Source organism: Artemia franciscana, chromosome 1 (genome assembly GCF_032884065.1).
Source record: "Artemia franciscana chromosome 1, ASM3288406v1, whole genome shotgun sequence".
NCBI classification, from domain to species: domain Eukaryota; kingdom Metazoa; phylum Arthropoda; class Branchiopoda; order Anostraca; family Artemiidae; genus Artemia; species Artemia franciscana.
Window position 1 is genome coordinate 16,353,426 of NC_088863.1, and position 18,091 is coordinate 16,371,516.

At 33.8% G+C, this 18,091-nt stretch overlaps 1 protein-coding gene across 6 annotated transcripts in view; it reads right to left on the reverse strand.

Annotated features, from left to right (window-relative positions):
* LOC136026333 (glutamate-gated chloride channel alpha-like) overlaps nt 1–18,091 on the reverse strand; it is an 83,480-nt gene that overhangs the window by 61,128 nt on the left and 4,261 nt on the right. Inside the window, exon 1 of one of the 6 annotated variants that reach the window (XM_065702775.1) lies at nt 16,809–17,051. The exons of 1 other annotated variant lie outside the window; for it this stretch is intronic. In XM_065702775.1, coding sequence (XP_065558847.1) covers nt 16,809–16,816 — 8 coding nt within the window. In that variant the 5' untranslated portion in view covers nt 16,817–17,051. Of the gene's footprint in view, nt 1–4,109; nt 4,183–8,560; nt 8,584–16,808; nt 17,052–18,091 lie in introns of those variants that run through there. 4 more of the 6 variants (XM_065702818.1, XM_065702796.1, XM_065702766.1 and 1 more) reach the window with 4 other exon arrangements.

An 18,091-nucleotide genomic window follows, 5' to 3' on the forward strand; every position in this document is an offset into this window, starting at 1 on the left:
TGGATGCAAGTTGTATCTCGACACTGAAACAATCATCAATGTTGGTAATATTTATAATACTAAAGGCAGTAATAACCATATTGGCTCATTAATAGTTGAAATTTTCTCTGAAGTCCCTAGAAATGAAGAACTTATATTAGTTGGAGACTTTAATGCACATAGTAATGTGTGGTACAGGTGGCACTTGGTTAGTAATTCTGGCAAAGGTATAGAAGAGTCTCTACTTGAAGATGATACATATATGGCTGATCCTGCAGGTTTACCAACAAGAAGGAATGTACATTCCAGCCCTTATTCAACTTTAGACTTAGTGTTCACAAGGACTAAATTTAGCAATAAATTCGACATTGAAATGATGGAAGACAAGCCAAGCCCATCACAAGTAAATAACATTCAAAGATTTAATATCGAAAAAGCAAACTGGCAGGAATTCAAAGTCAGCTAAACTATTCGGACATTGCTAAAATTCTTCAGCAAGTGCAATCCTTGGATGACAAGCTAAGAGCATTTTAAGATAAACTATTCCTGGCAGCAAAAAAATCTATACCCATGTGTGCTACAGGTAGAACCTTCAAGAAGTATACAAAACGGTGGAATGAGGACTGTGAAAAGCTCAAAAAAGAACTTAAACGACAGCAAAATACTTATAAGCAGGTATCAACAGTCGAAAACTATATTGCAGTCAAAAAGGCTTATGCCAGGTTTTGTGTAATTGAGTCAAAACGCAGATGTTGGCAAGAATTCATTGAAAGTCTTGACTTTAGAAAACCAGTGTCTAAAGTTTACCAGTTCATGACAAATATGAAATCTAAAGAGGAAAAGTCAGGAAAAAACCCACCAATCACCTTTGAAAACAAAATAATAATTGGAGAATTGGATATAGCAAATGCCAGGGCAAAGCTTCTGTCTAACACTATTGGAAAATGTGATCCCTTTCAAGAAGAGGATGCACTAACATCAACCAAGGTCAAAAGACTCATTAAGTTTGGAAAAGAAAGTCCTTACAACAAGCCTTTCACCATAAAGGAGCTGGATAATGTTGTTACCAATCTTCCAAATACGGCCCCAGGCCCTGATATGATATTTCTACAATTTATATAAGCTTTGCCTGAGAAATGGATGAATGCATTGCTGGAAGTAATTAACCTTGCATGGAACAGTTGGGGTATTCCCTTCTCCTTGGAAACATTGTCAGGCTGTCATGATACCCAAACTTAATAAAGACAAATCAAAATTGGAAAATTGTAGGTTTATTACACTGCTTCCAGTTTTGGGAAAAGTCTTTAAAAGAACGGTGAAAAGAAGGCTTAACTGGGAGATAGAAAAGAGCCATTTTTTGAAAGATATTCAGTGCGGATCCTGAAAAAAGAATAGCACAATAGAAAACTTGACCTGCTGGAAACAGGACGCCTTTTATATTTTACAAAATGGCTTAATGATGGTAGCTGTTAACTTAGATGTATATAATGCATTTGATTCAATGGTCGGATCGACAGATACTGAAGGGAGTTATGTAGATACTGAAGGGATCGTTAGCTTTCACGTACAGCTATCTACAAGAAAGAGAGGAGTCACAACCAGAGTTGATGCTACAATGTCTAATAATTTAGTTAAAAGAAGACGGGTGTCCCACAGGGAAGTGATCCTGTCCCTAAATATTTTAATATTGAAGAATTCAATATTCCAGTTGAAGAAAGGGTTTCAAAAGGGATGGATATTTGCTGATGACAATTCTTTATGGGCACTGCACTAACAAGAACTTTGGAAAAGTCAATGGAGATTGTTAGATCAACATTACTACAGACTGAACATTGAACTGAGGGGCTTGATTCAAATTTTTCTCATCACAAGTATAAGATGATAATTTTCACTAGAAAGAAAATAATAAATATACCCGAATTGCGTCTTTTTGTGGAAAAAGACACATGTGGATATACCCACATATTCGATATGTAGCACCATATGTATATTCGAGCAAAAATTGAATATGCTTCAGTGATATATAGTTCTGGCATTCATTTAATCTTGAAAAGACTGGAAGTTATTCAAAATAGCTCTATCCGAATTGCATCTGGAGCAAGGAAAACTACCCCAGTGGTATTTTTACTATCAGAAAGTGGTCTCCCACAACTTGAGACAAGAATAAAATCAGACGTGCTCAAGTATTTGCAAAAACTGTGGATTGCTGACAAATCTAACCCTATGAAGTCTAGAGTTGTCAAAAAAGGAGGAATTGTATATATATGGAATTATATATATATATATATATATATATATATATATATATATATATATATATATATATATATATATATATATATATATATATATATATATATATATATATATATATATATATATATATATATATATATATATATATATATATATATATATATATATATATATATATATATATATATATATATATATATATATATATATATATATATATATATATATATATATATATATATATATATATATATATATATATATATATATATATATATATATATATATATATATATATATATATATATATATATATTAAATGATAACCTGAAAATAAATTGAAAAGATTATAACATTAATATATATTGAAGTGAGGAATTAATATGATCCAGTGACTTGGTTCCCAAGGTGTATATCACAGAGGAGAACTCAAACCCATTGAATTGAATGCAACATGTCATTCTTTTCTGTATTGTTTTTAAGATATAATTCTGAAATATGTAATATTTTTCGTTTGAAAATATAGGCCTTAATATTTTCATTATAATCCTCGATTTTCTTCAATTTCATTTTATTTTCTAAAGCACACAACCATTCCGTTTTCTTGGAACTTTTGATCAATAGCCTACCTACAATATTAAATTTTAAGAGCTTCCACTTTTTTATTTTCTTTCTCCCACAAAGATATTTTATTACTTTGTCATTTCTCAAAAAAAATATTAGAAAAATATATGAATCACTTATTTCCTGGAATGCCTAAAAACAATTTTATTTTATTTTTCATGTTTTTACAGATTATAAGTCTCTCCTCAAAATAAAATTTTGTCTTTGGAGAAATTTGCTCGAGTTGTGTTGCTAAACACTCTTTCTGAACACAATTTTGTTCTCACAATAATATTTTTTTTACAACTACAGCAATTCATATATTATGATTTTACAGGATGCTTAATCAATGCTATCCAGCCTGAAATTCCTTGTTAAATGAAAACTGTTAATTTTTCCTGTTTCAGTTTTACTAAATATTGATGAGGGGCTGGTACCGAACTATAGGACACCAGGTTTACGTCAACCATGCTTAATGTGCAAACGGTCCAGAATGAAAGGTCTCACAGCTTGGAATCTAGGACCTTGAGTACTGATTCCTGAATCCCGGTATTGGGCTTCTGGAGTTACAAAATACAACCTGGGATAATTGGGGTAACCAAGAGATAAGAATATAACATTAAAAAAAACATCACAAGAGCTTCTACCTCTATTTAAAATTATAGGATAATAATATGCTCAGAAATCTATAACCTATAAAAAAACAAGTCAAATCAGGTGAAGTCGTTAAATGGGAGACACAATTCGATAGTTTTCAAGGGTGTCTCAGGCTAAAAACTTTTTTGGGTGAGAAAAAATGTAACCATCTAATTTGGTACTAATTTTGAACAAAGGTTAAAGTCAGTACGATCTGAATAACTGAAGGCATAGTCCTGCTTGATTGCCTGTGAAATATGCGATTGGAAGCTACATCTAAAGTGAAGTAAGACACAGAAGGTGAAAATTGAGTGTTGACTAGTGTTATTAATACGTTTAGAAGTATTTTGCACTGAAAAGGTCATAATGTGGATCTAATAAGCTATCTTTCTTAAAGGCTCAAACAAAATTTGATGTATTAAATTCCTATTCCAGCAAAATTTTCGACTTGTGTTTAATTAGACTTACCTCTGATCAAGACAAATGGTGCAAACAATTAGAGGAAAAACAAGTATTAAGTTCTCATAGAAAGAGTTCATTTTTGGTACTAAGACACTTCAGCCACAAGTGCTCTTGCATTATAGAGTTATGTAACCGAACTTCAACATAGCTTAAATAATATATTTAATAATTACCGAAAGTGAATTTCCTCTTTCCTTTGGTAAACAATAAATTTCATAACTCAGTCACTGTTTATCACCCTTGTTGGGAACATTTCAATGACGTGTTGGATTTTTTTGTCTGTTATTTAGCAGTTTTTTCTATGTTTCTTTCGTATATATGAGCCTTATAATACCTTGTGAGCCTGATGCCTTGTAGTGCCTGAATTTGGTTATAGTTTATCTACTGCTGGATATTTTTGTATTACTCAAGGCCCTTAAAGGCTTATAAATTAAAAATTATATTACAAAGCCTACTTCTAACTGCCAAAATGATTCTTTCTTTTTAGCATAAGCTAAAATTCCTTGGAAATCCACCAATACCGAAAAAATTTTAATACACAAAACTGCTAAACTGAAAATAATACCCTTTCACTGTACTGGCCCAAAATAATTTGATCCTTGTGATATTGCAATGGTAGATTAGAATGGTAGTTCTCAAACTTTGAAAAAATTTGCCTAATATTGAAAATAAGATCTCTCAGGCTTTTTGGGTACTTGATTCATTCAAAAGTTATATATGAAAAAAAACTAGTTGGAAATGAATAAAAATGTTGTACTTGTTTCATTCAACAAGTTATATATGAAAAAAAAATAATTGGAATTGAATGAAAGTGATTAATGTTATTCTGCAAGGAATTCTTTTTGAAAAGTCTCGTATTTGAATAAAACCATATAGGCTTATTTCCATCATTTGTACAAGTAATAAAATCGTTTTTCCTCTGCGAATCTTTTTTATTTTTACGTTTTTACATCGTAGTATACTTGAATAAAAATCCTGATTACTTTAATTAATACATTAAAAATGTTAAGCAAATAATTTAGATCTCTTGATATTCTCAAAATTCTAAACAAAATTATGCCAATTCTAATGCTTGGTGCCAAATGAATTTCTTAACTTCTCGCTAAATCTTAAAAATATATAGTGAGGGTAAAAATAAATATAGTAAGTGTAAAAAGTAAGTGAAAAAGTTAGATATCTAGTCAAAGTTTTCGATGAATAGTAGTTCGTTTGAATAACTCATTAACAATATGTGGACTCTAGTAAGGGTCAAATTGGATGTACTGTTCAACGTCCCCAATATCCACCTCGACCCCATAATTTCCATGATCAAACAGTTCGTGGTAACGAACTGTAGTAAGGAGCGACCCGGCTCAATAGTAAACGAAACTCTAAAAAACGGAATTTTTATGCTAAGAGATACATCAAAATAATAGAATTTTCATGCTGATTCTAAATATATAAGTTTCATTAAATTTAGTCTCTGTCATCAAAAGTTACGAGCCTGAGAAAATTTGCCCTATTTTGGAAAATAGGAGGAAACAACCCCTAAAAACCATAGAATCTTATCGAAAATCACACCATCGCATTCAGCGTATCAGGGAACCCTATAGCGAAAATTTCAAGCTCCTATCTACGAAAATGTGGAATTTCGTATTTTTTACCAGAAGACAAATCACGGGTGCGTGTTTATTTGTTTGTTTGTTTTTTTTTTCTTTTCCCCAGGGGTCATCGTATCGACCAAGTGGTCCTAGAGTGTCGCAATAGGGCTCATTCTAACGGAAATTAAAAGTTCTAGTGCCCTTTTTAAGTGAATAAAAAATTGGAGGGCACCTAGGCCCCCTCCCACGCTCATTTTTTCCCAAAGTCAACGGATCAAAATTTTGAGATAGCCATTTTGTTCCGCATAGTCGAAAACCATAATAACTATGTCTTTGGTAATGACTTACTCCCCCAAAATCCCTGGAGGAGGGGCTGCAAGTTACAAACTTTGACCAGTGTTTACATATAGTAATGGTTATTGGGAAGTGTACAGAATTTTTCAGGGGGATTTTTTAGGTTTGGGGGTGGGGTTTAGGGGAGGGGGCTATGTGGGAAGAAATTTCCTTGGAGGAATATGTCATGGGGAAGAAAAATTCAATGAAAAGGGCGCAGGATTTTCTAGCATTACTATAAAAAAAAACAATGAAAAAATAGACATGAAAACGTTTTTTCAATTGAAAGTAAGGAGTAGCATTGAAACTTAAAACGAACAGAGATTATTACGCATATGAGGGGTTCTAAAAACACTTTAGCGTAAGGAGCGAGGTATTTAGGAGGAGATAAATACCTCGCTCTTTATACTAATGTATTTTTAGTAATTTCAACTATTTATTCTACGGCCTTTTTGATTCAGGATTCATTCTTAAAGAATTGGGACAAAACTTGCAATTTAGTATAAAGAGCGAGGTATTAACGAGGGTACAAACCCCCTCGTATACATAATAAAAATGTAAGAATCTAAAAGTTTGTTACGTAAGTTAATTCTTAAATTACGCACATTGTTTACTAATAAAAACGTTCGTTAAAAATTAAAAGTTCTAGTTGCCTTTTTAAGCAACCGAAAAATTGGAGGGCAAATGGGCCTCCTTCCCAACCCCTTAATTCTCAAAATCGTCTGATAGAAACTAAGAGAAAGCCATTTAGCCAAAAAAGGAATTAATATACAAATTTCATTTTAATAATTTATGTGCGGAGAGCCAAAGTCTAACATGCATTAATTCAAAAACGTTCAGAAATTAAATAAAAAAAAACTAGTTTTTTTAACTGAAAGTAAGGAGCGACATTAAAACTTGAAACGAACAGAAATTACTCCGTATACGCAATCGGTTGTCCTCTCCGCAATCCCTCGCTCTTTACGCTAAAGTTTGACTCTTTGCCACAATTCTACTTTTTAAAACAATTAAAAGCTTTAGCGGAAAGAGCGAGGGATTGCGGAAGGGATAACCGATTGCATATACAGAGTAATTTCTGTTTGTTTTAAGTTTTAATGTCGCTCCTTACTTTCAGTTAAAAAAACTAGTTTTTTTTTATTAATTATATAAAAGTCACAAGGGCAAACTTTTGCAATGCTGAATCCACACGGTGCGGAATTTCTTCCGACGTTGAAAGGACTATCGTTTCTCACTTGCAACATTTTATCCACGAAAATTATAATTTAGTGAGTCTGTTCAAACGGGCAATCGAATTGATGCCTACTGATATACATAAAATTGTTATTTGCACTGACAAAACGCCTGCTGGCGAACATGTGCATAGATACAATGCTCCAACTATCAACTAAGTGGCAATTATTATGGTCGGTGATAAGTTTTCACTTCGAGATATTATTCTTCATAGGTGAAACGATCGTTTGACAAGAATTCCTGAAACTCATCAATACTACGATGCCCTACATTGTAGGGCCTACAATATCCTATCATTTTTTGGGATGGAGCTGACGGCTATCACTTTAATATTAAATTTATAAATCCAGTCACTAACAAAGAAATGCAGCGCAATGAACTATTATGCTAATAAACTAACGATTCGTCAGAATGAAGAGAAATATATTTTAAAATACCGTTAAAGTTTTTCAGTGCGTTTGAAAAAAGCTTCCTATTGCTCCAATTAAACGACCCTTGTGTTTCACGAGTCGTTCTTAAAGAATAAGGACAAAATTAAAACTTTATCGTTAAGAGGAAAGTGCTGAGGAGGAGGCGACCACCTTTATATACATAATAATTTCTGTTCTTTGTAAGCTTTAAGGGTGACCCAAAGAAGTAAAAAAAAAAATTGTTTTTTCGTCTATTTTCTAATCGTTTTTAAATAATCTCAGGGAATCTGGTCTTACTTCCACGAAGAAATAGCCTTCTCATGGATATATCCACTAGAAAATTCAATCTCGGTGGAAATTTACCTAGGACAGTTACCTTTACCGATTACACGCGTAAAATGGAGAGAGAAAAAAGAAAGCAAGAAATAAAAAAGGAACTTTGAATAGGAATTCTGGAAACTTTCCCCAATATATAATTTCCTTTGACAAATTCTCCCCCTGAAAACTTCCCTCCCCATTTGAAAATTTCCCCGTGGAAAGAAAACAACAGAAAATTGGTCTTCCCACCTTAAAAATGTATGGATGCTTCCCAATAACAAATGCTATGTGTAAACAACCGGCAAATTTTAGAATTTCAAGACGTTTTGCTTGGGGCTGTGTGGAGGAGGTCATGTTATTTTCATAGGCATAGAAATTTGGCCATTCAACTATGATGAACAAAATGGCTGTTTCAAAATTTTAATCAGATGATTTTAGAAATAAGAGGGTTGGGAAGGGAGGCTAGTTGCCTTCCAAACTTTTTGTTCACTCAAAAGGGGCACTAGAACTTTCAATCTCTGTTTGAGTCATCCCTCTCACTATATTCTAGGAACGCTGGGTTGATACAATCACCCCTTGAAAACAAAAGAAACAATGGACAGACAAAGTCGAAAAAGATCTGACAAAACAAAGGAACACACATAAAGGAAATGTTCCTGGGAATTAATGCTGACTAAATACTAGGGTTTTCACAGACAATTGTATATGTACTTATGTGCTATTCTCAGTATCTTCTGAATTTAATAACTATACCATTTCCTTTCTTTGAGCTCCAGACAGAAATCCCACAAAAAATGTTCACCATTACAAAGGAAACCTCTCCAGTGAGTTCCAGTTACACTTCATATCCGGAAGTTCATCAACTATACACGTGATAACTTTTCAACTAGTAACAAAGAGTTTAGGTGTAATTACATATCATTTTGAACCTTTTCAAGATGAGTAGCAAAATTGCATTTAAGTGTCCTTGAAACTGATTGTCATAATTTTGATGTGAGTCAACGGTAATTATGGTATAATTCCGACCATTGAAACTGTTGTAAGAATTCATTGATTCGCTATAATTTCCCCTAGAAAGGGCACCAGCAGAAAAATAAATAAACTCATAAATAAGCAAGACTCTGATAAGAATTCTAGAAAAAAGTGCAAAAATTTTATCAATCGCATATAGAGATTCTTAGATTCTTAATAAATCTTTGGCTACTACCGGCACCATCAAATTTTACTTAAAATTTCCAGCCTTAAGCTGTTTTAAAACCTTCACAAGAAAAAATTATAGTCAAGATTATAGGAAAATAATGATGAAACTAAACAGATTTACGTTTTTTTTCTTTTTAATTTTGGTACCTTAAATAGGGCTAGCATTATTTTTGATTTTCTTTCGTTCAAAAGCATAAAAAGTACGATCCTTTGCCCATCCTTAGTAGGAAATCTGTTTCGAAGTAGTTTTAAATAATTTGCTGAAGCAATTGATAAACCCACATTATTTTGCTACGTCACAACAATCAATAATTTCGATGAAAATAGTGCTTGCACTCTTAAATAAGATTGAATAGGTTCTAATGTCTCTTCTTAGTTATTTTTTATTTATTATCCTTCAAAAACTAATCGACAGGATTTCAGTATAATCTCCATTTTCCTAATAGATCTGCCAACTCAAATTCAATTTGAAAACTGAATGTATTGTCTATTTAGTGAACAAAACTCCTCCTTGCCCACCTTCCCCATCATGAAACTGGCACCCAAAAGTTCTCTTCCCCCAAACCGCAGAGAAGCACATACAATAAGTAATTTGACAGAGGCTATAGGATCAAAATTACTTTAGGTGCTATCCCGTTATATATCAGCCCTGAATACTGAAACGTTAGTTATAAGAAAAGCTTTGTTGAATAGTGATTGTTATTTAGTATCGAAAATAAGTAGTTTCACTGTGTTAGATATCAAGGAAATCGAGAATGATCTAAAAACACAAGATGCCATTGCTTCAGTTGAGATTTTAGTAAGAGGTAGATTGACATTTGAGTATGAAGAAAAGCTCAGTAATAGAGACATGAAGAAAAGCTCAGACATGTAATAGAGCTGAATGGAATCTGATCTGTATTGGTTCATAAAACACAGCTAACTTGTTACTTTCGTTTTTGTTAATGTTTTTGCATAATACTTGTTTTTATATGATATAAATCAATATTTGCATTAATTGTTACGCTTAAGATCAACTCAAAAGCAAAGTCAAAGTCTTGCATTAAACTAACAGTAAGGAAAATTAAAAATAAACTCATGATGTTGATGCTAGTATACCATGAACTCAGCACCACACTCTCCTTTTTTTCTTAATGATTCCCAAGACCAGGTGAATATATTGTAATTTGAAACTAAGCTTATCTCAAGTGTTTGGAATTTATCAGATTCTTCTGAGCGATTTCGTTATTCTCGCTGTTAAGTGGATAAGATATCTATATCTAAGTAGCCTGTTTATGCTGCATTTAACATTTAGTAGCCACTACTATTTTCATTTGTTTTTTCTTGCTACTAAGTGTCTGTTTATACTAAAATGTTTATACCCTTGCAGCTGTTATACAAAACAGCTGCAAGGGTACATTGGATCTATAAGGGTAAACTCTGAAAGAAAAGAAGAAATCACTTTTTCAAAAACTGTAATACAGCTAAATACTAAGCTAAGTTATTCAAAAATCAAATTTCCCCCGCTTATGAAGTAAATCAAATGAACATACTCTTTGAGCTGAAACCATAGCCAAAGAGCCTATCACTTGTAATGGATTATTAACGTTTCAGTATGGATTAAATAAAAAAAATTAATTCCAAAACAGTCGGCTATAAATTTTATTTCTAATTTCCCCTAGAATTAAAGATAGGTCAATGGACGCAATTGTGGTTGGATACCTCGCTGCCCCTGCAATAAGACGTGGTTTGGGTGTATTTTTTTGAAATCTTACTGCTCATCTTATAATCTGCTCGACTCTTAAGATTTCAGCTTGCTGTAAACTTTCGGCTTCAGATTCTACTCCGTATATTCTCAACACTTATTCTCTTCATGTTTAAATTTACAGTTAAGCAAATGAGCACAAAAAAAATTAAAAATACGAAATTGAGCAAACAACATTACAATTTTAACAACTAAAAACGAAAACTAAAAAAATTAAGAAGCAGGGGTTGAAACAAGTAAAAACTTAGGGCAAAAAACTCAAACAATAAAGAAACGTTCGTGAATAAATATGGCAAAAAGACAAAACCACTTGAATAAAGATTGGAAATGGTTAGAGAGTTATCTTTCTAAAAGCAGTCAATCAGAATTGTTTTAAATGTGTGATTGCTATCTTGCTGTGACGGTTTATAACTTGGTAATAGTCGATCTTTATCTTCCAACCAATTACAGGTTGGAACCTAAACAGACTACAGAAAATTTGCTGTCGCTTGCAGAAAGGTGTCCAAACTGTTAAAAAAGATCGAAAAGGTGAACAGAAAGTGTATGCTTATCAGACCCTTCAACTGTGATCTACTTGAGGATTCTGGTGCTAGAGCTGAAGCGTTTCTATCTATTCTACCACCCGGTTACTCGATTGCACCGAAAGTCTGAAATTATTCGTTTATTTAAACTTTGGGAAGGACTTCTAATCTTGACCATGTAGTCTTTCTCCATCCTCACAATTCAGAACTCATTGCTAAAGTCCGTTTGGAAGGTGAATATAGCAACCATATCCTTTTGTTCCTGTCGATCCCCATCCGAGATACTCCCTCTTTTGAAATTTTCAAAAGGAAATCAAAATGTTTACGTGTTAAATCTTGGGACAAGATTGATAAGGGTATCTTCGAAGGGAAGTGTGACTGTCTGCTAGATAAAATCAGAAATTCGTTTCAACCGCTCCAACGGCAACCAGGGATGAACGAGTCTGATATTCGTATCGAACTAAATTTTTATTGTGCAAAGTTCATTCACGCTCTAAAAAATGCCGAGAAACTCCCTGTCCCACTGAGAACGCATAGATCTGGAACCAAAAAAGTTGGATTGTCCAGAACGAGAGCCTCAAATCCGCTTGTCAGTCTTCGAAATTTTAGTTATGTCTGTGGAATGGTTGTGAAAAACCAAGAAACGAAGTTGTAAATACTTTATGGTTACTTACTATGTGGCACTTTCAGAAGGAACTCTAAGCTCACCCGGTTTCTCCCATGGTTTACAATAAAATACAGTGCTTTCTGCTCAGTGCCAACTTTCTTCATGCTGTATATATAAAGGAAATTTTTAACATTATTAGGACTACCAGTGGGCTAGAAAAAAACATTTTTTAGTGATATCTAAAAAATACAGTGATATTGGGCTTAAATGATAAGTCTATAGACTTAAATGATAAGTCTATAGATCTGAATAGTAAAGAAGTAAAGCCTTGCGTTAAGTTGAATTATATTGGCCTTCCCAATGGAAAAAATCTGAACAAAACTTGGCTATTGATGCGTAAAATATGGGAACTAAAATCCGTCGCGCATATGGTACAATTGCTAGTTCTCAGTTTCATTTAATCAGAGTCCGTCTTGCGAGGATTTACTGTAGCGTCGTCCTGCGACATATTGTGCATTTAGTGCCGTTTTACCCTATATTAAGTGAATCTGACCATCTCAGGATGAAACGCGTTTTCTTCTAATTTGCTAAGTTTCTATTGTGAGTTCCTCCGCGGACCGCAACTCCTATTTGATGAACAAATATAGCTTGTCTGACCCGTGAGCTAAGTTAGCTTAGTTAAATGTACAAACATGCTACAAAGATACATACATACATTGCTGTATTTCTAGAAAATAGGCTTTTTTCTTAGTTTTATGAGGGTTGTCAGTATAAAAAGTAAGGCCCACACAAATACTAACATGCCAATAGCCACTCTTTTTTCCGTCATAGTGGTTTAAAATCACTTGGAAGGTTTAACAGTGATTACCTCAGGACCTTCTCCAAGACACAGGTGATATTGTTCGTTTAAACTATTGCACCGAGATGGTGGTTACGTCATTTTTTTGCAGATGTTATTGGTTATTTATGCAAACTTAAAGGAGGATGACGTAGGGTTAGTAAAATATTAGCATGCCCTCCATGAGGTTATTCAAGACGCTAGTCAAATGGGGAGCCCTCAAAGGTAAAAAAATGATCTCAGCACTCCCAAAAACGTTTCAAGACGTTAGTCTAATATTTATTTATGTAGATTCAAACAACCTTGTCAATGACGTAGTTTTGAGGGTCAAAAACACTTGTTTTCGTAAGGCTTACGCAAGAATTGTTTTGCTTCCCAAAATCTTTTCACCCCAGATGACCTGTATCCATAACAGTACACCCCCCTCCCCCCAGAAAGGTGATTACACTTAAGTTGAAGCTGATAGGATTTTATGTAGGAAACTAACAACTAAAATCTCCTTCCCTCTCCCCCATTCGATTGTATATATGTCGAATAAAGTACAAACAAGAGTTAATTAAGAGCCGTGAAATTGGGGGTGCATTTCACCAGGTAACTACATATGCTTGCCATTACGAGATTGATTTGAACTAAAGTTTAATTTAGTTTTTCCGCCGGACTATTATTTGATATAGCTGTTTTAAGTAATTGAATGGGGAAATTCTTTATTTTATATTAAATATAAAGTGCATTTTTAGTGCCAATTCCATGCGGGAAATTGAACTGGCATCTTTTGGAATATAAAACAACTTTTCATAACGTGTAAGGCTCCCCCTAAGGAGGGCCCATCCTCTTAAAGTTTAAAAAATTTTAAAGCAAAGGATTTACGCACCATAAGGTGGGTGGGGGCAATGGGGATGAACTATTAGAATCAAACTTAAGGGGGATGCAATACTTGTTAGAATTACGATTTCTAGAGTTCAACTATTTAAAAAACAATAATTTAATATATATTTCACGAAGTTTGATGAAGTGCTTCTCAGCTTAAATAATACATGAATAGCTGAAAATTTAAGCTGGAGAAATTAAAGAAAATTTAAGCTCAGATATAGATTTGATGAAAGGGAAGATGATAAAAAAACGGGGGAGTAAGCTGGACCGTTGAGGCGGGATTGGGGGCGATGGGGGTCAGTTATTCGAGTCAAATTCAAGGGGGACACAATGCTTTTTTATGTTATGATTTTTAAGATTCAATTATTATTTTATATTTTATTTTAATATATATTTCAAGAGAACTAGAGTCCAGAAGAGGTTTCTTCCTTTTAGAAATTGAGGGTATGCGATGGCACTGTAGGCTATATCGTGCAAGGTGAAAATGTATGACCTTCATGACCTGCTCCCAGCATGCAAAGCGTGGTGACAATACATTCTAGGCGTTACAAATGAAGAAATTTAACGGCAGCCCTCTCGTAAGGAAAATCACACATACTGAGAGTCATAATGAAACTTTGCCCTCGATATCAAACAGTTCGTGGTAACGAACTGTAGTAAGGAGCGACCTGGCTCTATAGTAACCGAAACTCTAAAAAATTGAATTTTTATAACAATAGTTACATCAAAAGGATTGTATCGTAATGCTGATTTTGAATATACAAGTTTCATTAAGTTTAGGTTCAGGGTTTAAGGTTCAATTGGGTTTAATTAAAAAAAGGAAATAACTACACTTAAAGTACACTGCTCTGTGACAAAACTCACGTTGAGACCCATAATTACGTTACTTACCCAACATTAGACTTAACCATCAAAATTTACGAGGCTGAAAAAATTTGCCTTATTTTAGAAAATTGGGGAAAAGACCCCTTAAAAGTCATAGAATCTTACTGAAAATTACACCATGATATTCGGAGGACAGGAGTGACATTAAAACTTAAAATGAACAGAAATTACTTGGGATATGAAAGGGGCTGCTTCCTCGTCAACGCCCCGCTCTTTACGCTAAAGTTTTTTACTGTTTTAAAAAGTAGAATTGAGAGAAAGAGTCAAAGTTTAGTGAAAAGAGCCTGACGTTGAGGAGGTAACAGCCCCTTTTATATAGGGAGTAATTTCTGTTCGTTTTAAGTTTTAATCAAACAAAAAAAACAAGTTTGTTTAAATGAAAGTAAGGAGCGACATTAAAACTTAAAACGAACAGAAATTACTCCGTATATGAAAGGGGCTTTTCCTCCTCAACGCTCCGATCTTTACGCTATTAAAAAAAATTAATATTCAAATTTTTTTTTTAATTATTTATGTGCGGAGAGCCAAGATCAAAACATGCATTAATTCAAAAACGTCCAGAAATTAAACAAAAAAATCAAGTTTTTTTTAAATGAGAGTAAGGAGCGACATTAAAACTTAAAACGAACAGAAATTACTCCGTATATGAAAGGGGCTTTTCCTCCTCAACGCCCCCTCTTTACGCTAAAGTTTCACTCTTTCTCTTAACTCTACTTTTTAAAAAAGTAAAAAACTTTCGCGTAAAGAACTGTTGAGGAAGAAAAGCCCTTTCATATACGGAGTAATTTCTGTTCGTTTTAAGTTTTAATGTCGCTCCTTACTTTCATTAAAATTTTTTTTTTTGTTTAATTTCTGGACGTTTTTGAATTAATTCATGTTTTGATCTTGGCCCTCCGCAGGTAAATAATTAAAACGAAATTTGCATATTATTTTTTTGGCTAAACGGCTTTTTCATAGTTTTAATCGAAAGATTTTAAGAAAAAAGGAGCGAAGGAGGAGGCCTAGTTGCCCTCCAATTTTTTTATTAATTAAAAAGGCATTAACTTTGAATTTTTTACGGGGTTTTCATACGTAAAAATATACGTAACTTACGAATTAACTTACGAAGAGAACTTCTGCATTCGTATGTTTTTATTGCGTAAATGAGGGGGCCCGCCCCTCGTCGATACCTCGCTCTTTATACTAAAGCTTAAATTTTTTCCCGATTCCTAAGAATGACCCTTGAATCACAAAGGCCGTAGAATAAGTAGTTGTAATTACTAAAAACACTTTAGCGTAAGGAGCGAGGTATTAAGAGGAGGTAAACCCCTCATATGCGTTGTAATGTCTGTTTGTTTTCAGTTTTAATGCTGATCCTCACTTTCAGTAGAAAAAACTTTCTATATTTATTTTTTTATTGTCTTTTTAAATAATGCTAGAAAATCCTGTGCCCCCTCCATTGAAAGTGTCTTCCCCCATGAGAAGTTCCTCCATGGAAAGATCCTTCCACGTAAATCTTCCCCTTAACTCCCCCAACCAACAAATCCCCCTGAAAACGTCTGTACACTTCCCAGTAACCATTACTATATATAAACACAGGTCAAAGTCTGTAACTTGCAGCCCCTCCCACGGGGACTGCAGGGGAGTAAGTCGTCCCCAAAGACATAGTTATTAGGTTTTTCGACTATGGTGAATAAAATGGCTATCTCAGAATTTTGATCCGGTGACTTTGGGGGGAAATGAGCGTGGGAGGGGGCCTAGGTGCCCTACATTTTTTTGGTCACTTAAAAAGGACCCTAGAACTTTTAATTTCCATTAGAATGAGACCTTTCGTGACATTCTAGGACTACTGAGTCGATGCTATCACCCCAGGGAAAAAAACACGCATTCGTGATTTGTCTTCTGGCAAAAAATGTGAAATTCCACGTTTTTGTAGATAGGGGCTTGAAACTTCTACAGTAGGGTTCTCTGATACGTTGACTCTGATAGAGTGATTTTCGTTAAGATTCTATGACTTTTAGGGGGTGTTGCCCCCTATTTTCTAAAATGAGGCAAATTTTCTCAGGCTCATAACTTTTGATGGGTAAGACTAATCTTGATGAAATTTATATATTTAAAATCAGCATTAAAATGCAATTCTTTTGATGTAACTATTGGTATAAAAAATTTTTCAAAAAAGACGTCGAGTATAAAGGGTTATAATCAGCATTAAAATGCGATTCTTTTGATGTAACTATTGGTATAAAAAAATTTTCAAAAAAGACGTCGAGTATAAAGGGTTATTATGTGTGAACAATTCTTAGTGACAAAAGTTAACGTTCTAATGTTGGGAGGCTGAAAAGTAACAGTAAATTTACCTGGACATCAGAGTGTTTTCCCTGGCTTGCTCAAAGGTTCAATGGGCTTCCCCCTCTGTTTGAGCACTGAGAACCCTTCTTAAAATAGTTATAGGCCTTTCAAAATTGTAAATCCATTCTTTTTCAGGTTAGCAAAACTATATCATTTCGAAAGTATACACAGTAATGCTGTTGGAGCCCCTTGTTAGATGGTTTTAGCAGACCTTTCCTGAGGATTCAGACTGCACCATATAGACACCAGAGAACAAATCTAGGAATTAAACGAAGCCAATGTCAAGGAGATTTCAATTATATGCGTGAGATTTATTAAAAGACTGAGCTCAAGCTCCAAGAGACACAGCTGAAGGGGGAAGGCGAAGCCTTATTAGCTTTCTGTTCCTTGTTATGATACACCCAGCACTCTAGTAACTGATCATTCTAAGCTAATTGTCACTACTGCTAAATTAATAGTAATATTCAGTTTTGGGAAAAGTTCAAGTGGGGATCTTAAAACAAGGGGAAAATCTTAAGATTAATCACTTCTTAGATTGAGTTATCTTTCAATAATGCTATAGATTTGACACTAGCTTATCTAAAAAAGGGAATGGAGAATTTTTTAAGATTCTTAAACAAATCTAAGTAATATCTAAGAAGGACTTTAAGCTATTTAAATGGTAATCACAGCTTTCTGTTGAGGTCAGAATATAGCTTAATCAAATGCCTTTATCAAAAGAACTAAGTCAGAGTAAATCTAATAAACTAAAAACCTAAGTCATCAAAGGGGGGGGGGGGGACGTGGCTCTAACTAGAGTGTGGGCGGAAACTCAAGAGGAAATTCAAAAGGCTTTAACTGACAACTCAGCTCAAAACACAAATTATAGATATCTTGGTTTGACGAAGTGACAGAAAAGCTCTGTAATTTTATTTTAACTTTACATTTAAAGAAGTTGAGACAAGAGAGGTGGTTGCTGCAAATAGTCAAAGAGAAGTCACTCATAAAAAAGCTCCTCTGCTTCCTAATTTGGTCTAGACAGAAGGCATCCCCTATTACTCTCAAATTCGTATATATTATCCATTTTGGTACTTAATTTTGATTGCTTAGCGATTTTTTTGTTCCATCTGTTTTCTAAATCATGGCCAATCCTTAGCCTTTAATTAGATTACAAAAAAACTAGTTTTTTTTAACTGAAAGTAAGGAGCAACATTAAAACTTAAAACGATCAGAAATTACTCCGTATATGAAATGGGTTGTTCCCTCCGCAATCCCTCGCTCTTTGCGCTAAAGTTTTTCATTGTTTTAAAAA